At 34.2% G+C, this 26,942-nt stretch overlaps 1 protein-coding gene across 1 annotated transcript in view; it reads right to left on the bottom strand.

Annotated features, from left to right (window-relative positions):
• Window positions 1-1,159: 1,159 nt before the first annotated feature.
• heca (hdc homolog, cell cycle regulator) overlaps window positions 1,160-26,942 on the bottom strand; it is a 114,555-nt gene continuing 88,772 nt past the window's right edge. Inside the window, exons 5-7 of the mRNA XM_081983011.1 lie at window positions 12,087-12,275; window positions 11,254-11,439; window positions 1,160-10,462 (exon numbers count right to left, since the gene is read on the bottom strand). Of these exons, the coding sequence (XP_081839137.1) occupies window positions 10,289-10,462; window positions 11,254-11,439; window positions 12,087-12,275 (549 nt within the window). The 3' untranslated portion in view covers window positions 1,160-10,288. The remainder of the gene's footprint in view (window positions 10,463-11,253; window positions 11,440-12,086; window positions 12,276-26,942) is intronic.

The following is a 26,942-nucleotide window of genomic DNA, read 5'->3' as shown; positions in this document are numbered from 1 at the left end:
ACTGCCGCCGTCGACAGAATTGTTCAATGTGGAGTGACTAACTAAATAAGTTTTCTTTAAAAAAAACATTACGTTTACTCTGAATAACTTATAGTGATTAACAAATATAACACAGTTCAACTACTTTCTGCCCCGTATTCTAAAAGTTTGATGGTGTGAAACAGTCAGAGCCAATAAACTGCAGACTTCGTTCCAAGCTGTACGCTAATCCCATCATCTTTTGTAATTCTATTGATATACGACACCATAACTGTCGAAGAGAGAAAGGCTTTAATTTTCAAATGTCTCTTTAAATTACACCCTTTACACCCTTATGCTAATGGCCAGTTGACCGTTCCCCGCTTTACCCCTTCACCCTGACGCAATTATTCTTATTACACTAGCTAAGTCATTATATTTTAAATAAATTTTGAGAGTTTAAGCATAACAAACACTAGAAAAATGTTAGTTCTATGTGGCGTAACTGAGGTTTTCTGACAGTGTAATACCAGGAGTAAAGAGGAATTTATAGAGATATCAAGGGATAAATCGAACAAGGTTCGGTCCATTCAGGCCATTAAATTTGATTGTATTATAAAAGTAATCCATCGGCAGTATATCATTGGAAACAGGGATCGTGAACAGGATAATGTGATTTTAGCCATAGATTTCAATTAGGTGTGCCATCCATATATATTTATCGGACCGCTATTATGCAAATAGTCTGGCAGTTTGGTAAAATTAGATAAAATTGATATTGACTTGCTATGATTAAAGTATATTAAATGCATCGATTCTCTTCTGAATTATTCAATTTAAAAACTGAGCTTCAACTACTGAAAACTTTCTCGGTAACCTTATTTCCGTCGGGGAAGTTCACAGCTTTGCCAGATAACCACGAAGGGTCATCAATTTATTCCTTCGCACTTTGCAATTTGTCCACTCGCAAATGCGACTACGTGACGTGACGCTCAAGTTAAACAATTTACGGCTCTATTTCGGCTTAATGCTGCTCAAATGACCCAACAGTCCAGACTTTAAATTGGCGTCACGACCCCTTGGTTTAACAATGTTTTCTTAAAGGACACTTCTTGGAAATTACATACTTACCTTTATACTTACCTACAGTGATTATTTAAACCGTTTGGGCTGAAAAAAAAGTGATAAATAAAACAAAAGATTCTATTTTATAGACAATGGTTATATTAAATATGCCTTAAAAATTTGTAATCCCCATTGTATTACATTATTATAAAAAGCCAATAAAAGCTCGATCATTTAGTGTCATTATATTATACTGATATTTCCACGATTATAAAAAAACATTTCCACATATTCTATTATCAAAACACACGCCCGTCAAACAGTTCAAAATCCAAAACTCAAAACAGGTGAGATGGTTAACTCAACGATTTTGACAAGTCGACAGACGTGCACAACTTACAACTGATTAAAGTTACATTAGCCTAGAGTTACAAATATATATTTTACAAGTTACACTGAAGGATTCTCTGTCGATATAACTTTCCACCAGCTTCATCATAGGTACTCTAGTAGTAAAACACACTCTTAATATTTTTCTCTTCGTGGGTGTTGCGTGGCGAGAATCATTCGTTTTTGGTATAAATGACGAGTATATGGCACATATTGCTTTAGAAATAGAACGCTTACAGCGCCACCCAACGTCCCAGCGTTAAATAAAAATTTGGCAATTAAAAGTTAAAACTTAAAAAGAATCGTCAAAAAAGAAAGGGTTCTTTCGTGGCACTTCTTTTTTGGTGAGTTAACTTTTCTCTCAGTGTACGTTTAAAACAGACTTTTGCCAGCACACCAGGAACTTTTTTTGAATTACGAAACAGATATTTTTGAGGTAGTTTATCGAGGTGTGATTTATTCTATTCTAGAAACATCAATTTATAACCAGATTGAGCATTTTTGCGTCTATTTTAAACTTGGATGGTCATACACTGCGCTGAAACTAATAAATGAAATTTAAAAACGGAATAATAAAATCTCTGATGATATTGCTTAAGGTAAACTCTGAAAATATATTATAATAAGAATAATGATAATAATAATGATAAATTCGGATGGTAACGAGACGGCAGCTATTTGTACTCATTCAGTGATCACCCAATGATTTTGTAAGCTTTACGTGTTCTCTCAGTGGATTTTAATGTACTTTTATTGTTTCAATATGAGTACATTAACACCAACTGAGACCATCAATAATCCTGAGCATAACAGCAAGAACATTACGATATAACAATTGTTGGTTCTTTCTTAAGCCTGCTAAAGTAGTACGACCCCTAACTAGATCTAAGGGGTGGCAATGCAGGCTTAAGAAAGACACCCCTGCCGTCTCTATCCTCCCCTACTACAGTACGCTATAAACAGACATAAATACGTTTCTCATCTCTTTCAACACTTTCCGTTAATAGGTCATAAAACATAAGAGGATCAACAACCAAACCATAATTTTGTTGTAATTTCAACTCGAGTATGTTCGTGAATAATTTATAATTTGGTTGCTTACCCAGACACGACGTTTCAAGGAAAAAACACAATACAATCCAAAAACGTCGCGCAACAATAATAATGTTTAATTGAAAACATAGAGGGAGCTTCTTAGTGACTATTATCAAAGAACTACATAATATTTAAATACGCCGCTAAATTTGCGGTCCGCACAAAACCTACAACATCAATGATTATTTAGTATATAATAATAGTTTAGTAATTAATAAGTTTTAATAAGAAAACGTGCTGAGGAAAATTTGTACTCTGACTGAAACCTAAACGGGTGACAAACAGAACAACGGCAATGTTGATGAAAAAATCTGATTTTTGGCAACGTTTTAGATTAATTGGCAACGTTGTGGGAGGTAAATCTGTTGCTAGTTGCAGTCTTGATGCTTTTGTGCGTCACAGTGTATTATTTTTTAACTAGTTGCCACTTGCATCAAAGTGCAAGCGGCAGTTGAGGCAGTCTGAAAATGATTTCCTATATATTTCGTTTAATCGGCAACAATTGATTTAGTATCTTATCGTACAAAGGTAATTGAAATCCAGATTTACAAATCCATCATGACCCAAATTATTGTAGTGTAAAACTTTCAAAGAAGCGCATCCCTCATAAAAACATGGATTTCAATTTGTTTTTTATTTATCGTAATATTATGATTGTTTTTTATTTACATTATAACAATCGAGTTGCATTCGCTCTTATTCCTTTTCATGCAGGGATGAATGAGATGGTTACATACACAACGATGAAGAATGTTGGTTTCTATATGAAGCTTGGACGTTACGTCAATCACAAAATGCAAAATTGTTCTGTCAATCACACACCCACATGCGCTAGCGATGAGCATTCCTGCCAAGCAAGAAATCTGTACCTTAAAATTTAGAAACTTACGCAATACCTAATTTATTAATATTAAAGCAAATCACTAACTCGCTAAGTATAAAAACCTGTAACGTCTACCTTATGTCTTAAAAAAATGGTATACTTATTTTTCAAATTCATTTCTCAGTACAAAAATTTAGCTTGCTGTACAAGGTTTTATCACTCATCAGTTCCCTAAAAATACTTTTGACCAGTCCAAAAATTTGCTCGATAGGATTTCTTTTTAACGCGTTAATTTTGAAACTCTACCCTAACTCTATAGACAAACTACTACGTACAAAGTAGGTAAAAAAATATATATCACAAACGTTCCGAATTTCGCCAATTTTTAAGCCTATAATTTCCAACCTTCTATAATCTAAAATAATCACTCATTTAGGGTCGTTTATTCGATGTAGTACCAGTGACACCGATCAATTTCACTTTAAAACACTACACATAGCCTTTATTCTGGTCACGTTCACTTTCGACATTCACATGAAAAATGTTTCAGTATAAAAAATTGTGGTGTATATTCGTTTAAGGTGTTTTTGGCGTTAGTGGTCGTTTGTACCACTACATTAAATAGTTGATTAATTTCTGTTCAAGTTTATTAACAACAGCACAAAACAGAAAGTGTCTAAAACAGTACAAAAGTAGAAGTTACTCAGAAAGTGTAGAGGAACTAGAAACAAAAATGCAGCAAAATGTTATGCACAAGTTATAAATATGTGAGGATGAATAAAGGACGCTATATCTGAACTACAAAGACTAAGAAAAGAATTTAAAAATTCAGAACAACTGCAGTACCCATGAGAGATGATATTAGAACATTTGCCTTTGGATTACTAAGGCTTTTGACGCCTTTGAAATTCCATATGTTCACTTGCAAAAATTGACCTTTAACTATATGAAATTTTGTGTCAAAATTTGAATTTTATGTCAAAAGAACACAGAGAGCTATAGATAATTCTGACTATGAGATTTCCAGCACTACCAAACGGATAAAAAAAACTATAGATAGATAGGATAAGATAAACTTTAAAATTATCAAATTTTTGCTTCTGAAATGTTTTGCCCCATAATGCTACGTTCTTGGCTAAAAGCTCTAGATTGTGCAATTAGAAATATATGAACGTTTTTGGACACTTTGCTATCATCTCTCTGGATCTGCTTACCATCTCTGGATCACTCATTGTATAATACAACATTTAAGCACAGCAGAGAAAAAAAATGATTAAGAAAGTAAAGTCGTCATTCCACTTAAAACTCATTAAAAGTGACCATTTAGAAAACTAACCACGTGATGTTTTATTTGTTGATAAGTTAGTAGTCATATGACTGCAAATCACCCAAAAAAAGTAGAACAACTTAAATCCATTAAACTCTCCCATTACAATTGGAAGTCAAATTTATATATGTCAGAGTTTCGTAGGGCTTAATAACCAGCATTTGACCAGATTTACGAGTATAAAATGTATTCTATTACTACCTAGTTTTACCACAAATTTACCAGAGAAACAAAAATACAGTTTTTAAAATGGAATCAATAATTAATCACTGTTTAAGTAGCTAACGGTACAAACGACTTTTAGGGTAGGTATGTATGTATAATGTAAACTGGCTGCCCTTCTGATCAAAAGTCCATTTGATAAAACGTTCGTAAACCATCTACCAAAAAGGCTTACAGCCTCTACAGTATAAATATCACAGTTTAGCTTTTATTTTTTTTTGTTTAGGAAGTCCCAACGACAGTGTCGGGTACTACATCGAATAGAGTAAATTGACCGTCTTAACCTGTTTCTTGATTGGCAGCAGGAATGCATTAAAATAGCAGCAAGCAAAAGCTAGTAGAACTTCACAGTTACCCTAAATACGACTCTATGACGATACGACTAATAGTTAAATGTGGTGCAATATAAACGGTACGACCCTTACCCTGATTTTGCCCTCGTGATGCGGTCTAAAAGTGACCCCGTTTTAGAACAACCTCCGTATATTGTGCTTCGACAGCCTTATTAAAGTGAAAGAGCTTAGCTCTCAGTGGGAGACTCAAACGTGCTTTTCTTTTAGTTTTTTCTTTTTTAAATAGCAGCCCTTTGTGGGGGCAACATAAATATTTGCGACTGCTGATATTACATTCACGTGTCCCATTTAAACCGAGACAATTTTATATATTTGTCCTGACACCCTCAGCAGTCTTTGGTCCTCGCACCAGCTTTGGTGCCCACGCCACTTTATTTTCTCATTATACACCTATTTATATTTACACTTAGTGAAACATAAAATAGAATATTTATAATTTCTGTAAATTATAGCAAATCGTTACAATTTCAAATCATCAAGTTTCAGTAAATGCTTTCGTGTTATAATTCTAAGAACTACGTAGTTACTTACGTAAAATATTATTAAGTATCGATACATACGAAGTATGAAATAATTACTACGAGTACTAAAGGAGAGTTTTTTCTCAAATCTTGAATATTAGCACTGGAAAGCGAGTTAAATATGTACAAATTTAGTGTCATTGTGTAGACCGTTGATTAGAATATGTAGGCCGTGATTAAGTGTCTACCTTATTAGCTGTGGCATTTCTAAAACTAATACAAGCACAATTAGTTGTTTTTTGGTGTTTTAAAGCTCCCTCTGATATCAACTTTAAATTTGTTTTCATTATTAACAAAGACCGAAAATCAGATTTTGAATTTAACTAACTATTATTATTATAAAATGTTCGACAACTAATTCTAAAATTTTAATTGCTGACTTCTGATAATAAATCATATATCGACTTGTTAATGCCTCTCTTGAAATTTTCTAAACAATTTAGATCACATCGGCATGAAATGCCTTTATTTGCTGTCGTTTTGCCGATCTAGAAGAATTTTCCCGAAGAGTAAAAAAGTAAAATCTAGGAAAAAAACTTAACCTAATCTTACTATGCTTACTTAGCTAAGGTTACATTAGGTTAGAGTTTTCTTGATTTTCCCTAACCTCTAAGCTATATGCCAACCTTTCATACAATTCTTAGGTTTTCACCAAACTTTTCACAAAATTTCAAGAAATCCTTCCAAGAAATTTTAAAAATTAATGAAAATAGAAGTAACGCGTCAACTGAAATGGTTAGGCTTTATGAGCAAGATTTCATCAACACATTCTAAAGTCTGCTTTTTGGATATGTCTGACAATAAAATCCAAATCCTGTTCCCCTGTATTCTAATTTTATGATTAGTTATTGAGTTAAAATTGATTTGTATCCGTCTTTCCGTGTCTGATAAATCTTTATCAGAAATAATAAAATTGGAAATCTTTCCAAAAGGCAAAACTAATTGCACTTCGTTCAACTACTTCAACTATTTAAACACAAATTGACAGAAAGTTATTTAATTACTTCAGTTACAGGACTGACGTAAACATATAAACTTGTCTTAATTAATAATAAGATGATATTTCATTCTGACTGGCATGAAAGAAGTACAGACATACATAAATATAGCCCGTCATAACTTCGTTATTGGTCCAAAATATATGAAAGCTATAATAACATAGTTCGTCGACAAAGGATTGAATAATTGTAAGTGAAAAGCTTGTAATAATTGCAGCTTATTACTATAATCTATAAATTGTAAAACTTCAAATACATCAGGTCCAAAACTATAATTATAGAGACACTGATTATTGATTAACAATTTAAACAAACTCATTTTTTTTTGTCAGATGATGTTTATGTGACTTTCACTTTTGAAAATTTGGAAATTACAAGTTTTAAATAAAATTATCGAATGCAGACTTACATTGAAATTTCCATCTTTATTAGGAAGCTTTAAAACACCTTTCAACTAATGTTACAAGCGCTTATATACAGACAACTAACACAATCTACAAGTACATTTTTGCAAAATGCAGTACGCTGTATTGAACTCACACGTGCAGATGAAGTCGGTCAGAGGGACATGAACCAAAACGTGCAAACAAATGGGGAAAATACTGAGGACAACGTAACAAATTTCAGTTACTGATTGTAAGGTACCTGTGTAATTTTATTTAAACACCACAAACCAGTCAGACGTGGGGATAATCTTTGAATGATTTTTTCAGGTCGGGCAGGTTTGTGTGGAAAAACACAACGATTTTCTAATAAAAGTAAATTCAACGTAATTAACAATATAAGTATTTTTTCTATTAATTCTCGGTACTTGGGGGCTTTCGTTTTGATCGGTTTATAGCAGTTTTGTATTGTCATGCGTGAAGGCCATGCCAGAAGCGGTATAGTGGATTAGAATAATCTGCGCGTTAAATAGTGTTTGCCCCGGTAATGCAGTTATGATAAACAGTGGTCTAAATTTGAGTTAGAGCAATTAAAAACCCAATAGATTAAATAAAATTGACTAAAACAGCGTTAGGATTACTTTACCCTCAACAATTGTTTAGAATGTATTTATATAAAATTTGCAAAAGTAACGAACGGTTTGTACTTGAAGCATTTTCCTAGACTTGCCACTTTCCCTTTACAAAATCCAGAAGGCACGTTAAGACTCATAAAATCTGAGCGTTACTTCTGGATTACTCTACAAGAAAAACAATCAATTAAATTCTGATACTATTCAGAGGTATTTGGCGGGATATATTTTATTTCTGAGCGGCTACTGAGTGATTTTGTACGTCCGTTTCTAAAAAGGCTATGGGGTTGCGGTTAGGGAACGTATACACGGTGTTCCTATATGTCATTTTCGCATTCTACCTTCCAGAAATATAGAAACACACAATATTGTTGCACATGCAGGGATGATCTACCCTGAGATTATTAGTGCAAATAAAACGTTACCTACTGCTAGTAATTTGAATCGATTTGGGGTTTCATCCAGATACTCGAATATGATAACGTCTTATCGTACAATGACTTCATTGGAGTGGAAATAGGGGTCGGGTTTTTATTAACAAGGTGATAGATTAATAAATAGTTGCACACTCAAACATACGATGAATGGATAGTAGTCATTCTCACTCTCTACTCATTTTTTGGAGCGTACGTATCACTATCGTTATTTATAATAATTATTGGGACACAGCTGCGTTACATTTAAAACGTATTTACATTGTGGTCGTATTTTTAAAGACTGCCTTTTATTAAAATTGGGTTTAATAAAAAGTAGTCCGGATTTCATATTGGGCCACTAGATCTGGTGGTAGTTATATAACTGAAAAGAAAACTAAACAACTTATTATTTAAAAATGGAATAATTATAGCCATCACACTGGGAGGGATTAAGATAAAATTGCATTATGTTCGCAAAATTATCATTCGTTAAAACAAAAAATTACTATTTCCAGACTAAAACATTTTATCACTTAAAGTGCCTTTAATGAGCTAACTTAAATAAAAAATCATACTACGCTAGGGAATACTTACCGCGCCTAAAAGAGTGCAACAAAACAAAAAAAATTAGCTAACTTATCTAAAGTACAGAAGAAAAGCGAAGACTACCAAGTTCTAGCGCCAGGGTTAATTTTCTGAAATAGTCTCGCCCTTAAAATCTAAAAATACCTACGTTTTAAGTAAAAAACTACCGTTATCATGATACACGTTATTAAAAAACCAACATAAGAGCCGTATATATTACGTAACACTAGAAAATCTATCTACTAACGGACATTAAAAAACAGATTGCTTGTTTTCACTCTTAAACATTTCCGTATGCTTAACAATTTCTACGTTCACCGCACGAGTGGTAATTTCGAGTTTAGAAAAAACTTAAGGGTATATCTATGTAATCACAATTGTCACTTCAATATTACGTCCACGCGGGGACTTAAGTTTTAAAAAAATTCTACTAAAAACTAACAAACGTACAAGGCAATTCTGGTCTGCATTTTCAGTTGAGTTGGTAGCTTAGTCAGTGTATTTAAAAGCAAACCTAAAGAGAGTTCATATCAATCAGTCAACGCTACTGAAATGTACCTTATATAGTTAGCATTCAGCAACATTACATTTATTGCGAATTATATTTAACGAGAGTTAACTTGTAGTTAACAACCTTATTCTGATAAAACTCCATGGTAAAGTTCGTGGAATATGGTTTGTTATTAACTGTCCTAATGTGGACTTATTGCATCAATCTGGGACAATAAGTAATTTTTGGTAAGGCTTAAATAGTGTGTAAATAGAATGTTCTGCTTTCTTGTGTAGGCAACTAAGCTATATTTTCAGTATTTCCAGATAATTCTAAACTGTTTATGAAAACTGTTTCATTCGTTTTGAGGATTAGTTGTACTTTCAGTAGTGTTTGATTTGTAACTCTATAAACAGACCGCAAATCACCTTGTACAATAATAATAATAATTGTAATAAACTAATAACATAACGGATTTAAAGTAAACAAATGTCATAATAATAATATAATAAAATGAAAAACTGATCTAATGCTGAAGTCGAGCGTTAACGGCTTCGACCGTTTCAAAACTAAACGCAACTACCGAGTAAACACAATCAGTTTCTCATACAGAAAAAAAATCAACAGTTACCAAAAACGCAACAACTAACAAATAAAACTAAACTCAAACCTTCGAAATTGACACGACTTAACGGGTTCTGGTCAATTGAAGGCGACAAAACTCGTCGAGGCGCAGCCCTGCCAACTCCCTCCATAATAGCCCCAAATCCAAGTCCATCGAATCTGGCGACGCCTCACACCTTGGCGTCTCGACGCACCTTGGTGGAGTTACTATATTGTTGGGCGTCGACACGGTATTGCTTAGTGTGGACAAGGAAGTCTTCGGTGGAGTTAAAACTCCGATTGGGGGATTGTAACTGGCGGCTCCGAACAAACTAGCCGATTGGCTGACCTGGGGGATGGTTTGTCGGAAAACCGGACCTGGGGGCACCATGATGGGGGAAGGCGGCTTGGCCGCATGGGCCGCATGCTATGGCCACAGAATCGACGCCCGCGACACCTGGCGGGTGTAGCAGAAACCTAAAGGTTTCACAAAGTGGGTGTCCAAGGTGCGACAATGCGGACAGGGGACCATATGGCTGTAGTCACTAAAGAAGTTCAAACGCTGAGCTGGATGTAACACTGGCTTGTAGCAGGAGTTACACTGTAAAATAATTAGATATTAATTATCTTAATTAATAGAAGTTACTTAATTTATTTTCAAATGGATGCTTGGACAGACAAACAAGCACCCAAAACATGAGAAATCCAAAAACGAGATCTACAACAATTGATAGAAGGTGATATAGCTAATAGAATTGAAATTTTCAATACAGTAAAGTAATTAAGCCAGACAGAACCTCTGAGATCTGAAGATGGAATCTGAAAATTTAAGAAAGCCCAATGCATATCTTCAATTATTATGAGATTTACTGTAATGTGATTTAAGAAAAATACTAGAGACACCTGTTAGGTAGTTGTTTAGGGATGGAAATGTTTCGGAACGGTCTACCTTTTTCCACAAGTATATTAAGTATTCGTATATTTTCAATCATCAAGTCTGCAGATGATTAACAATATACATATAAAAATAAATAAACAATTCCGGAATCGTAAATGTGACAAGTAAGATTAAAGATTGATAACATTTCCAAGTTTACCGGCATTTCATGTGACACTACTCGTGTTACGTACATTTTGTTGAAATAATAATTCCTGCAATTTCCGATGGCCTGACATGGTAATGCCCGTGTATTTACATAGTTTATAAGGGTCAACCCTTTTGTTAGAGTTCCTTGACCATCAATTTCACGAGTTTAGTTTTCGGCGACGAACATTTATAAATAACTAATTTACCGTAGTTCGGACGGTGCATTATTTACAATGAACCCGGACACGGGCTTGTTTGAACTTGTCCAATTTATTATAAAACAAGACGGACAATGTTGTACGTACTTTGATCCTTTCGGTGCAACAGGGCATGGCAGCGAAAATGTCGTAGGAATACATGCTGCCCAAAATCAATGACGACCCATCCCATTTTTGATTGCAGAATCGGCAAACAATCGCCCGACCGTTAACGCCCTCCAGACATGCCATGCAAACGACTGTTAAAAATTGGGTGCGATTGTCAACTTTCACCTGAAAAGAAATAAGAATAACTCGTTCAATATATTTATAATATCGCACGCCTACGGGTTGGACAATTTTTGAATATAATGAAGCTATAAATAAAATATGGGTTGCACAATCATTACCTTCACCCCATTTGTCTCAGTCAAGTTTAACCTTAAGGTCGAATTATAATAATGTATGCTTATCCTTAAGACCCACTTAAGAAAAATGATCTTTAGTCTATATTTAGTTCAAATATTTGGCCAAGTTGTAAACTCTCAGTCAATAGAAACAACATTTTTTTTAGCTGGTTGTTGAGTTGCTTAAACTTGAACTTTGCAGTAATTGTTTAAATGGTTAAGTATGTGAAAGAAAAACCAAGTTTCCATTGTTGTTTTATTAGAATATTTCTTGAAGAGAGTTTAGAAATGTTATAAAAAGAACTGCTTGCATGAAAATTCATCTTATTCTTATTCTCTCTTTCTTACAAATCTAGGTTTAAAAATAGAAAAAAGGTTGATTGATGCTCTTTCTCAACACACTGAATTACACTCAATGAGTTTCATAAAGTCGAAATTATGAAAAAAGCTTTCAAAGCTCCCTTATATCTTTTAAGGAATATCCTTCTTCTAAACACCTGGAGTTTTACTGTGTAATGGTTAAAAATATCTTACCTCTATGCAGGTTTTAGCATGTTGTCTGGGACTAAGGAAGAATGTGCCATCGACAAGTGGATATCGATCAAACACCAGCAACTGTTCCTCGCAAAGAATACAATGTACCTTGGATCGACCCTGTGAAGCCAAAGTAGACAAAATGAAGCATCTGGTTTCGTCGTTGCCGTGATTGCCTTCATCTTCGGTCTGAAACAAAAGATGATTCGGTCAGTCCTTTACTGAATTACTGAATATTTCAATGAATACTAATTTTCAGCTAATTTTAGGAACGTTTTAGCAAAAAAACATTGAATTTTTTTAGTTGGTTCGCATCCGTCTGTCGGCATCTTTAATTAAAGCCGATGTAAATTTGGAGAGTCCGTTAATTAAAACCAACAAATCTGTGTTATTCTATTTTGGTTGGCTGTTTACTGATCGTGGAAGTCCTTTTTTGCGAAACACTTTTGCGAAAATTACCACTCAACTAGTCTCTAAGCAGGCTAACAAAGTCTGCACTTTAGGTGAGTGAAATGTGCTTAAAACAACAATGCTGGAAGCTTAAACATTCCGGACCACAATATCCGGAACGGGGTTTAATAAGATGGGATTATGTCCGGATGCAATAAACTGCTCCATGCAAACGCCCAAACTGAATATTACCTTTCTATCCGGATAACCTTGTAATATAAGAGGAACTGTTTATTTACCCAACCTCAAAGCCCTCGGTGTGGATATTGTATTTCACTTACATGAAATCAATCTGGAAGATTGACTTCGACAAAAATCCAATCTAATCTAAATGCAAAAAAAAGCAACACCAGAAAATATTCCGCATTAAGAAAAGCAATTAAATATAAATTCCAAATGGAGGAACTAAACGAAGACGCAAAAGAAACATAAATGTAAATCTTAAGCCCTTAATTCAATTTGTTCCTCCCAAATGCACACAAAACTTTTAGAGATCTGTTTCTGTTATATTTATTACCAGACAATTTCGAACGTCTTCTTCTTTTTAATGGCTTTCCCTTTGTCTTAACTGTCCCCCATATATCATACTAAAAGTTTACCCCAGTTCTTACGTGCTAAAGAATCTCAGCGTTATATATCGACACAGGGGTGTATCGGCGATAATGGATTTTTTGCCAGACACTGTCACTTTCCTTGTTGACTGAACTTTTTCCCACCACATAAAGCTGCAAAAAGTTGAGGAAGACAAACGCAGGATATTCGAAATGCAACCATAAACTCGACCGAAGATTTGAAGGCCGACGGCCTCCAGAAGCCGAGAACGGCAACATTTTAAATGATTTATAAGGCTTTTAATGATTTATTTAAGGATCTGCTAATAGTGCTCTGGTCCAATATTTCTTATTAAGGCTTTCACGAGAATGATTTGTTTCGGCAATGTGGGTGTGAAAATTTTAATTAATTTAAGTGCCGAGAGATGAAAGGAACCAGAAATTATGTCTTCTGGTATTATTTAATATTGTTTGGAGGAGTGCGTTTAAATTTGATTTGGAGAGGCACAGTAAACATTTAATTACAAAAGAGTTATTCTTGGTTAAAGTGGACGATAAATCTTTCACAATCAAAAAATTCAGAAACTTATTATATTATTGAGTTAGTTATCGATAACCATAAAAGTTGTCATTTGTTGACACAACACATTTCATTGTTAATTAGAAATTTGTAATCTTCTAAAATTAAATTAATGTATAAATTATGTGTATGCATAACTGTGAATATTCTTGACCATTGATTGATCTCAGGAAAAGTGTAGATTTCTTGACCTCTAAAATTGACATAACATTTCTTCCTTTTAGGGTTTATCAACTGCAATATCAAGTGCTTGATTGTAGCAGATTTATCCAATTGGTCAAAAGGGTCTTTAAAAATCACTTATCAACATTGCACATTTGTAAGTGTCAATTAGATTTTTTCAAATTTATTACATATTGAAAATAGTCATTTATATACCAAGGGAGTTAGAGAGAACATAATATCCTGAATGATGGACATTATTCTGGACATTCTGGACATCTGGATGTTTTTTCCAATGATTAATTAATTATCCTAACTTTAGTTTTCATTTTTGACAACCTTGCACTTACTAATGTTTTACTTAAACCATGCTATCTATGTTTATATAATATCCTAACGTCTAACGTATGGATATTCTCATCAGTTTTTGTATTTTCAGTCTTCTGAAAGTGTATATTTTAAAACATTTGTTAGCTACTTTCAGCTTTCGAAAATTTATTGCTTTCTTCTTCAGGGGCTGCTAGTAATCTTACTATAAATAAAATGGAATGTTTGGCAACATCACTAATTAGTGCTACCTAAAAGTAATGTACGCAATAATCCGTTACATTCAATATGTCTGAGTAAATTCTGTACATATTGGATGTAGCGGATTAGTGTATACACTTAAATTTTACGTAACACTATAGTTATTATCAGTGGCGGCTCGTAGTAAATTTGAAAGGTAGTGCACAAAAAAAGGGCCAATTAGCGCCGCAGGCGAAAAAATTTTTGAGACCACGCCCACAATTCCTACAATTTTAAAATATGTAATTGTTTTCAAATATTGCACACTAACGGTAGGAAATACTGGAGGCATTTTAAAAAGTCGCGAAGAAAAATAACACGTGACTGTTAAGAAAAACCCCGAGTGCACGATCTAATTGTGCACACGGGCCAGCTTAAAACATCGACTGACTCTAGACAGTCGCGGGGTACAGAGGGGGCGGACGGCGGAAGTTCGACCAATCAGATTTACTATACCCATGAGCTGTGCACTTGATTTTACCACGGCACACGGTGGCAGCGGTGATCCGTAATTCGTCCAGATTTCGTTTATTTATTAATAAAAGCTTATTTATTTCCAAGATTAATACTTGGTATTAATAGAAAATTATTTCAATCATTATAAGATTTATAATAAAAACATGCATTTTTGGACTCAAAATTTGGGAGTGCACGTGCACATGTGCACTTATTGAGGAGCCGCCACTGGTTATTATAGTGATGATGTTAAACATACCATTTTATGTTAGAGTAAGAAAACTATAAATTTGGAAGTCTTGGAACAGTTAACAAATGTTTTAACCTACAAAAAAAAATAAAATTTACTAACTGGTTCAGTGGTTCTGTAACAGTCAAAATTAGCTTTCCTGATATTTGTCTACAAAGGCAGTTTCTGCCCAATTCTTACGTAAATCAAAGTGAAATATTCACCCCGTAAGCAGGAAACATGCTTCGTTCAACCGCTGCATACATATTTTTTGTTTACATAATAAGACAGAGTTACATGCTGAGCGATGCAGCCAGACTCCGATCTTAGATGTCCGAAATAAATTTAGAATGTTTGTTTGGCAACGTTCCATTTTGATGATTATCTAGTTATGTATTTGTTTTTCTGGTTTATTAAACTCCCCAGAGGTGACAGAAAATCGCACGCATTCTTAACCAAGTTTCAATGCCAGACTATTATTATTAATATTGACACGATTTCAATTACACGGTCTCGTAATTTAAAACCGAATGGGAAGGAAATTCGCAGACGTTTCTGGCAGTAAAATATTTTATTACCCCTTTACCTTCGTTTTGCATAGAACCACTATTTGTATTCATGAAATAAAACAACAAAAACCTAAACTCAGTTTCGCTGGATAACGTGGTTACATCACAAAGATGAGAGATGTAAAGATGAGTCGAGTCTAGCAATTTGGAGGGAATATTGTAAAGTTTTGCATTTTAAATATATTCTAATAAGCGTAAGAGGTTGGCAAAATGACTTTCTGTGTAGATAAACGCGGGCAAACTGCATCAGATTATTTGAATAAACTAGACGAGTTGAGGAAATAACGAGTAGTACCTTTCAGCCTGCACAAAGTGACTGTTGATGATGTTATACCGTATTTTGAAATATTTTTCCTTAATTGTACGGCAAGGTAATGTTTTACATGAAGTAGTCATATATTTCTTCTGGCTTCAGTTTGTCGCTCAAAGTATGTTACACCACTTTAGTGAAATAGTTGACGAAATACAATACAAGTAAATGGTGCATGTAATATTCATTGCTAAATGTTGCATTCTTGATGAAGAATCAATATCAAAATGTTTGGGTGTCAGATCTATTGTAAGTTGCTTTTTCTCTACATGTCAATGAAACAAAATTCAGATTTTCAGAATGATCATTGTAAAATCCTTCATATTCGGTGCAATGTTTGAACGTAATTATTAAACTTAAAATTTTTAACTTCTTGATAATGCGACTAGGAGACCCTCTCAAGAAACTTAAAAACATTCACTCAGATTTCTCAACTTATTAGCACAATTTACTTGGAAAAGTTTTGAACAGATTTAAAATCCATGAAATATGCTAACTCACCAACTGTGACTTTGCCTCTTATTCTGCTTCGTTTACCAAATTTTCATAAAGGTTTGCGAATTTAATTAGAAAGTATTTCGTAATAAATTTAGAAAATAATCACTGAATGTTTGAACGGTTGATTCCTATAAAAGCGTTAAAATATGTCAAGACAAAAAGAAAAGGAAATAATCTATAATAGGCTTTGGCAAAAAGCAGATACGGCTGAGGCTGTCGCCCGTTTCGTGTCGAAAAACTATCGAAAACGATTGTAAAAAAGAGGAGCATTAAAAGCAAAGTTAGGTCGACATCGAACAATTCCATCAAGAAGGGCGCCGGGAAAAGATTTTCTGGCATCGGGGGGAAACCGAGAAAAACTAGATTCGGAAGTCGTCGACGTGAAAAATATAACTGACAGCGTTTCTTTCGGATTGGTTTTAGTAAAATTAGATTGTCTCTCTCCTTTCTCATTCGAAATGGCCTTAGGCGAAAGTGAGTTTGGCATATGCATCTGCGTTTCACTACTGCTTTGTTGTTTTACTATTGATTGCGGCCGTCTAGCGTTGAAAGTTTTAACTGCCTTCAGGATGAAAGGTGCCTTTTTTATGGGTGGTAGTTGACAAAAATTCTCATTAAGATAAATTACGAAACTAACGAATGCAATTTTATACCGGTGTTGCTTTGATCACCTGCCAAGAACGCATAATTACCTTCAAGTTAGCGACACGTGTAGCTGAGCTATGCAGTCCTAATCATCTAAACGCACGTGATATCAACGTCTAAAACAGGCTAAAAGCTCTAAGGAACAACCATCATACTATCTCCGAAATGCTAAGTGCTTTGGCTAATTCCGCGTAATTATTTATGCAAATATTTTCGCATTAACATTTTTCCGACGGTTATTTACAAAATGCTACAGAAAAAACTCATTACCGGTATTTACATTATTGTCGATTTACTGTTAGAGATGTTTGGATAAAGGCGGACACACAATAACCGTTGTAAAGATTCCATAAGGCGCTAGCGATACGCACTATTAACTGCTGCAATCTCCGTGGATGATATCTTTTCAATTAATCTCCCTTGCTCGATCGATCCTTGAACTTTTTATATACACCAACAATCGGCTAGGCAATACGAATGTCAGCTTTGCCATATCCGGATGTCCAGACTGGTTTAGCTTACTTCGCACAATGGAAGGGTGCCTTAGCCATGACAATGCTAAATTTGAGATAGGTGTCAACACATTTAAAAGTATAAACTAAAATGAAAGCAAATTTAATTATATTAAATGTTTTAAACAATGTTTCTTAAGTAATGAATGAAGTAGGAAAACTACTTTGAATGAATTAACTAGTAGATTATATTATTTAAAAACATTTTTCAGTTTCACAAACAACCCTCGTAGTTGCTAACTATACAGAGAGTTGGCAATTAATTGCTCAGAATTTAATACTTTTATGTCCAAGTTCGACGTACGACAGTTGACAGCAAAAAATTGGAGGAAACAGCCGGAGTTGGACACGTAAAAACTTTTCAAGCAAGAAATAAATTTTGCTGGAAAAAATTTTGATTTTTGTCATGTTCCAATTGTCTTTCTCTTGTGTATCATTTCAGTCAGTAATCAGGTTTTCTACTGGCAAAAGTGCCAAGTCTAGTGCAAAAAAATTGAAAAAACTAGTAAAACTAGCGCATTTGTATCCTGCTCTACCAAATGTCATTGGAAAATATTAAATCTGCCAAATATAAAGTTAATCCAGTAAGTCATTAAATTTGAATTTTCCGATATATAAAAGTTCCCAATTTTGCCAATTCCAATCAATTTTGCATAAGCGAAATTAGAAGACCCTAAAAAACTTTTTTCAACAAACAAAAAGATTTTCACAAATTTACGATATGACATTGACGATGATCAACTTTTTGAAAAAGAAGTAAAATAAAGGTGCATATATTAGATTAAACTATAATTCCTGTGTTGCGATATCCTTTCAATATTTACCAAACCTGGTTAATATTCTAAATTTGGCAAATCAAACGATAGACAAAGACAACCTTTTCTATTGGAATGACAAAAGTCAATTTTATTGACAAAAAACCCTTTTTTGAATTCCAATTTGCACATTATGAGGTGTTTTCTGTGTTTTATCATTCATCTTTTCTTTTTTAGATTCTCTAAAGATGGTAGTAGACCTTAGAAGGAATCAAGACGCCAGAGCCAAATTCAGCGTCCAATGTGGTCCCAACAGACATAGAATGACTCAAAAGTAACAATTATGCAGACTAGAACAACACCAAAGTCAATCTTTGAGACGAAAGAATAAAATTTGGCACAGATTGACCAGAAATGAGCCAAACTCAGCGTCCAATGTAGTCCCAACGAGCCTAAGTCTGTGGTTTTGAGTTGAAACGACTAGATTAGATTAGGTTGATGTTATTTTCAACTTATTTTTTATTTTTAACTTAGTTAAGTTGAAAATAATGCAAAAAAAAATAAACTAACTAACTTATGATCACTATTTAACACTTTGAATATCTGTCAACCTATTCAGCAGTATATTAAATGAATAAAACTTGACATTGAAGCAATGCTTTCCTTGTAAATCGTGTTTGTTTATCGTTAAATTCGTATTAAATTCAAAACTCGTTTAACAGCAACGAAAACAACAATGATTCATTCCAATCATAATAAATAGCTTATATGTTGACTAAACAGGAGCTCAGTCTGAATATTTCCACCTGGTTGTTGGCGTTATGACTGTCGCAACAGTTGAGAAGATTTCCATTAACATTGTCTTATACGGAGCCACTGTTTTGACAAGATGAATTGATGAAATTAAATAAACCGATAACAACAGTCAATGCATAATCGAATCGATCAATCAAGCCCCGGTGAAATAGCTAAAATTAAATAATAACATGGGAGCTTGGAAGCTCTTGTCGGATGGGCGTTAATGATGACATATTAGTCTAAACAAGCTGTTGGAGTAACTGATTTGATGTATAATGGTAATTACGTAAGCTTTGAAACTAGTAAAAAAATGTTCTCGGTAGTCTTTTGCCTCTACTGTATTAAATTCGCCAATAACCTCCACTTAGCATTTTATTACCATTTCAAATGGAATTTCCACTATTTACCCTAAACTTTCCATTTATATCATGCAGAAAATCAGAGCTGCTGCGCTCGTTTACCGTAGGGCAAAAGTTTTCAAAGTCGTTTTAACAAAGGCACCGCTACACGAAGAAACTTATAAAAAGCCATTCGGTCTTCTCAGTTTTAAAAGTTTATGACTAACACCAGCCACTTCCAATAAAGAAGCTTTAAAACGCGAAGTGTCCCTTTTCCAGAAAACAAAAAAATGTTATGGCGTTTGTCTGCTCCGATTTACACCAGAACATCTTCGTAGGTGTGAATGAGCCTAATGTAAGCAAATAAGCCGCAGCAGGCTCCTATTACAAAGGTGCAATAATAAATATGCATTCTTGTTAATGGCTCCAACACATTGAAGACCATACATTACCCAGTCGGTATGACCTACCATGACCCAGAGTACTTACAGACGGCAGTCTAATAACGAACACAAGGCCATCTATTTTTAAGTGAGTTCTGTTACATATAAATCATTTTGTTAAGCTGTGTTGCCACATTGCCAGAAAATCAAGATCAACTATGTAAAGTGTGATATTCACTAACTCTAGAAACTTTCGAATACAGTCACCTACTGTGATTTTATTAAAACGGTAAAACATGATAATGTTTTGGAATTAGAGCTAATATACAAGAAGATTGAAAAGCTTCACCTACACAAAGGCGTAGGAACTAAATCATTTACAGTTCATAATACATAATGCAGTGTATTAAATAATAAATAATATGGCTTCACTTACAATGATTAGGCAGGTAATTCACCAAATGCGTAGGGCGTAAGAAATTATAGGAACAATATTAGGGATATTATGGAGTTTATCTTGGGTGCGACTATTTCGTGATTCATCAGTACTGAAAGCGTATTATTACGATTTTTGTGATAAGTCAAAATGGATCTAATAACGAATTATTAAATCTAGCATCAAAACACATAAAATAGCAAAAGTGAAAAAAGAGACCAATGTTGCACTGAATGTAATATTTTTGAAGAAAATACCAAGGAAATTTAAGGAATTTAAAGAAAATTCAAAAGAATGATGAAGAAAAAGCTGATAAATGCACATAAAAAGAAACAGTTCAGGCATTGGAATTTGGAAATTATAAAATGCCAAGTAGATTTGTTTCTGGGAGGAAGAAAGTAGTCTTTACAGCTCTATGGAGCCAAATAGAGAACATTTTTATACTTTAATTATATCACGTGATAGCTGTCAAAACCTTTTCACCAGTGTCCTGAAACTATAAAATTAGAAATAGTTGCTAATTTGAGGAATTACACTGGAAGTTGTATAAACTTCCATGCAGCCAACAGCCAAATTTGACAGTTGGGTTTCTAAAAATACAGTTTGATTTATCCAAGCGGAAGAACTATTTTGGATTGGTAATTTTGTGTCACAGCTACGTGAATTTTGACAGCTGTCACGTGACGTAAAAACATGTCAAAGTGTCTGTTGTCACACTTGCTAAATTTAACTTTATGGAGTAATAAATACAACTTGCAAACCGATTTGTCAAAGACATACAACTAATCTACGTATTCCTGTTGTATGTTGGCGCTGAATGAGTTCTGACAGTTGATAGCTGTCAGGTGACTGTAAGCCTGTCATTGCATGTCATAGCTAGTTCAGTTCGTTAAAGTGGTCCACGTTTTTCCATCCGTACGATTTAAAAGCTTCTTGAGCTTTTCGACGTTGCCAAAATAACTGAATGAAGAGTTTTGGCTTTGGAAACGTTGATTTGAATGTATCTTTCAAGCCTTTCCACATAGTTGACAAAATCAAAGTGAATTGTTATGACGTAACAATGTAATAGAAAATTAAATATAATTTTAGGAATAACACTTTGGACTTTGTACTACTTTGCAGCAGAAAGGAAAATATTTGACTTTTATAAATGAAAAAGCAAACGTTCACAGACGTTACATTAAAAACACTATTATACTCCTACATGATGAGTGATTTTTGCTGTATATCGGTGGTGCCCGTAAGTAGACTAATCCCATGATAAATAGCTGTTAGTAATGACTCATTACTCACGAGTAGGTAATTAATAGGTGTTGTTATCTATTCAAAACTAGTGAATGATAAGCATATAAGTGGTAGGAAAATTATAAAACTTTTACATCTTCTGTCTTGTTTTACTCTTTGGCTAATATCCAATAACTTGATACGGTGTTTTGATCATACATACATATAAAGATGTCGCTGGACACCCTGTAAGGTCTGTAAAGGCCAATAAGCCAAGCCCAATGACAGTCCAAACCGCATTAAAATCTGTTGATTCGTTTCTAAAGGGCGAGGTTTTAAAAATGACCCAAAAAAATCACCAAAAAGATTCGATTTACAAGACAATGTCAGAAAAAATTGCTCCAACTCACCCAGTTTAACGATTTGGTAGGCTTTGATCTACATCATCTTCCCATTTTCTTTGATACAATTTCTTGACTTTTTAAGCAGAGTTAACGATTTGTTTTAATGATGCCATTAGTATATAACTCCAGTTGCTTTCCATTAACGTGCTATTAATTTTCTTCTCAAAAAATCAGATTTTATAAATTACTTGTGTTGGCAGCACAATAATTCAATTAACAAAGCTTCGTGCCATTCTGCATTTAAATGTTATTCAACTTTTGATCCTTAACAATTCAAACTTATAATCTTTGAAAAGCAAAAAGTCAATAAAACAAACAAAGACCAATAAATCTTTACTATCGTGGACCTTGTTGGTTTTCAAGAAACGAATCCATCATACACCGAAAGATTAGCCGCAACAAATCTCACGAATCGGATGTTTCGTGTCCCATAAAACCGGCTCGAAAAGTCCCTCCAAATCCTTTTGTATACAGATACAAATACTCGGACAAATCTCCCTTCAAATCCATCCCGACTAACTGGACATATCTTCGCCGTAAAATTTTCCTATTTACGTACAGTGTATCCCTTCGAGGCATTTGCACATGAAAGCGCTGAAAAACCGTTCGCGAGCGTTTTCAATTTTGACTTATATTGTTAAGGACTGACATTTCCATTACCGGGGAAAAAAGGCAAAGCATACGGGATTTCCAGGAGTTTTCTGTAAAAGGGGACCAGACCCAATCGGTAACGTTCCCTAAATGGTCTTTGCCTTCCAGCGAAATCAAGCAGTTTAAATTCGAAACTTTGATGAAACAACTTTTCTGACTCAAAGATTGAATAGTTTGATGTTGCTAAAAAGCAATTTAATTACGTTGTCCTGTTCATTGGAGTTCAACAAAACTACCAGACAAGTTGGTTTAATGTCAATATAAGCAAAATATAAGGAGCAGCATCAGTACGAAAGTAATCACGAAAATCCTACAAGATCCCCGAGCACATAAATCCGTATAAAAATTGCTTTCAGATTCTTTTTCCTTAAAAAAAATAATTGGCATGAAGTCATCCTTTTAATAATTCGGTCGAATAACGGCTTAGGAACATTATTCCTCCATGAGGTAGCAGGCGCCCTTTTTCACGATAATCATTTATAAGGCCGCCCTACGTTGCTGTGTAAAAGGGTGGGGTAAGAGGTTTTGCAAGAGATTTGCAGGGATTAGAGAGGAAATGTTGGTCCCGATTATTATTTATACAAAAGCATAGCAGTGTCTGAATTCACGCTGATGATTTCTTATTCGCGACTCTGGTGTCATTGTATTAAGGATTAGCGCGACGGTTTAATTAATTTAAAGGGTTTCTGCATTTTTCCTTATTGTGTGGCATTGAAGTGAGCTGTAATTAAGCCCTTAGCACACTAACCTTCTAATGAACTACCTCAGCTTTTTTTTAAGTCAAGCACTTTTAAACCAGCTCGTTAAATTATGATTGGCAATCATAGTAAATTTTACTAAAAAAGCGAGTCAAATAGGGAACTAACCGATATCATCCAGGTCGACATTTAAAAAGCAAATCGTTTTTTCGCTCGCTACAGCTGTTTTATTTGATTGTCGTGTCGTCTCTATATTTTTGATTTCAAGCTCGATTAATGTTCGTTTCGGGTGTAATTTGTTCTAGTCCACACGCCATTTCCACCGAATGGTTGCGTCGATACCGCGCCTTTTTTCATTATCATTTATTGCATTGGCAACCATTTTTTTTTTATAAGTTACGGGCGAGTCAGGTTCAATGTTTTGGTTATTTTAGCCTAAATCAGAAAGAAATGCTTGTTGTTCGATTACAGATTTGATTTGGTTCACCAATAACCAAATAATCAACCAAATAAATATCGTCTTCTCTTCAACTCTTCGTTTAATTATGGACCACATCCTAAGAACCTTATTACAGCTCTTGTGAACTGTCTTATTTGATGAGTAAGTGGTAATATATCATCTATAAATATTTCTATTATAGAAAACCACAACTGGTTTTTATTGTCTTTTTCTTGTCATGTCCAGTTGCTGATGAATGGTCTACCAAGTCGAAACCAGTCCGTCAAAGATAATTTAATATATTCTGCACAAAGAATACAACAGTTTTCCTAAAATATTGCACAACATAGGACGAAACAATTTGGGATTTTAGTTACAAAGAAATAACGTATCAAAATTAACATTGAAAATTACATGATTTTGACACTCTAGAAAGACAGTCAAAAAAGCAGCTTTCAGAATGCTGTTTTTTTTACCAATCACAAATTACGAATAGTGCTGTGATTTACGCAAATACTGCAAATATGGAGTAACGATCAAAGGAGATATTAGTAATGTTGGAAATCAGAGACCAAGCAGTATTCTTATCTTCCTTGGCAAATTTCCTAATACTCTGACCAAACAGCAACATCTCAAGTAAATCTACCACATTTATCCATTGATTGATTTTAGTAGTTTACTTCCTGGACATCATTTTTGAGTAGAATTTACTCTTCAATGTTATTTCGCAAGAAAGTAACAATGCTTCTATCTTTTATTTTTTTATTTGTTTTTAAACAGAATTTAATTAATAACAATGTATGCAATGCACTGATCATTGCAAGGATTTTGAAATCAATTTGGGCTTGATTTAAAATTGAAGCTGCATTATTCAAATGGTTTCACTTTTAGTATTTTCTACTGATTCATAGAGTTATACTGCAACCAAATGAATCTGAATATTAGATCTAATATAGTAATTTTCAAGAATCGCAACCATAACTGATGTAACTACACTGTATATTTTTATTTTTGGTCCCAGACAAATTGGCAAAAATAATTGTCTGCGAAAAATTTATCGGTTCTAGTGTTGCGTTAACGACACTTGAAATTTAAGAAAAGTCCCCATAAAGACTGTTTTTTTACTGCCGAATTGCCCGGAAAAAAAGTATAACGCCCAAAATATAAATTTTCTTTACGACTTTCCGGTGAAAAGGGTTACTTTTTACCCAACTTTTTTTGTCCCAAGTCTGAGAACAAGCCTGGCTTGTATATAATATTTGGAGAGCAATTTGGAAGGAGTTCAAGGAGTAGGTTGAAATTTTGATGTAGTTTTTTCGCGAAAGTATCAAGTCATTATTGTGTATTGTTTGGAGTGAATCAGCGACCACGCTGACTGCTTTGGTTAAACACCGTCATTCGGATGCTCGAGCAGACAAAACGATTTGTTGCAGTTTGTTGTAAACCGACAGGATATTTCGTGTACGAATTAAAAAATAACTGCATTTATTTGCAGCAGCCGTCCTTTCTTTCTTTTTGGTTATTCGACGCTAAAACGCCGCAGACCATTGCATTGTTGAAAAGATTATATGTACGTTGCAGGATGTGCAACTAGACCGGAACAAGTTGCGGTTTTTATTTTGATAAAAGGGTTTGATATTACTTTGTATCCCTCAACAGAATTTTAGCAATCTCTGATAGTCAACTACTAGTTTTCCTGATACCGTATTAGTAGAAATAAACCAAAGTAAAAGGAAAAGTATGGCTTTTTGGAACAATTCAGACAATGGAATTTTGGACGAGTGAAAAGTTTTAAACTCACGCCAAAAAACCTGTACAAATCGAAAAAGACTTTTTCAGACTCTAAAATGTCTTTTCCACGTGGAAAAGCTTCAAAATTACATTCAAATCAACGTTGAACTACTTTGACGAACTGAACTGTGAAAGGCTAACCTAACCTAACGTTCCTAGACGTTAAACTTGACAGTTATGACACATGAAGTGTTCCTTAATGCCATAACTGTCAAATTTGGTCCATGGAGCTATAAATACTACTTACAGTATGGTTCTTCCAAAAAACCACATTTACTTGGCATTTTATGATTTACAAATTCCATTGCCTGAATTATTGGGTTAGCCTTTTTTTCATTATTCTCTTCGATTCTCCCAAAACATCTTAAATTTTCTTGGCATTTTCTATGAGAATTTTCCATCTCTACGTATTAGCTTTAACAAAAAGTTGATATAAAATAAAATGCTGCTATTATGAAAGAGAAGCCATTTTTCATAAGAGACCCGGACATTTGTTAACTCCAGCAACAGACAGTAAACATGTTTGCAGGATGTCTGTTATTCGTCTGGTTGATTGATCTTAGTTTTCCGGCTCACTTTATTTAATATTAAGCTGATAATATTGCCTCGTTATAACTCCGTGGGGTCGTAATTTAATTTGCTTTACCCTTTCTAGATCGAATTTGTATCCAATAAACCTTTCGCCGAGGGTGTTTAAACCACAAAACGATCAAATCGATTTTTCATATACGTCTCAATCGAATGTTCGCTCCGGCAAAATTATTAAACTCTCATCTACAGAGATTTTTATTAGTTTTTAAAGCCGGCGGAAAGTCGATTATTTACTTTTGGCTTAGGGCGCATCTCCACGAAACAATTCGCCGATGATTGCAGGAGATAGGCCTTATAGACACGTCAAAAGTGAAATATTTCCGAAATAAAACGGGCGAAAGACTCAGTTTTTTTTTTAATATACGAGTTTAATCTTGATGGCGCGTTTTCCTTCCTGTTGAAACGACCTCTGGTTGTAGGGTTTTCATCGCTGATTATTCGTGCGTTAAACGCTTAATGTTCATGGATGGATTATTACGACATTTTAATAAAAAGAAATCGAGATTCACTGGGGTTTTTTTACATGATACTCCTAACTTTGCGTTCTCTTTTCTAAATTGAAATCAAATTCTTCCTGTTAAATTTGCTCTTTCCATGTGATTTGGATTGATGCGTGGAGGGTAGATTTCAAAAAGGCTGTTCAAGCACTATTCTTTGAAGTATTACTACGTTCATTATCAAACCCATTTCAGATAGACTTACACAAAATCTGCACAAACTGTATTAACACTTCATCTTCTGAAAGAAATTTTTTCTCAATTTTTTCTTATACAGTGTCTCCATGACAAAACCTTAAATGATCTATGCAGCTAAAGCCAC

This window comes from Ips typographus, linkage group LG6, assembly GCF_016097725.1.
Source record: "Ips typographus isolate SLU linkage group LG6, UJ_Ityp_2.0, whole genome shotgun sequence".
Taxonomy (NCBI): domain Eukaryota; kingdom Metazoa; phylum Arthropoda; class Insecta; order Coleoptera; family Curculionidae; genus Ips; species Ips typographus.
The sequence above is the reverse complement of the archived record's forward strand: the minus strand, read 5'-3'. Positions and strand labels throughout refer to the sequence as shown.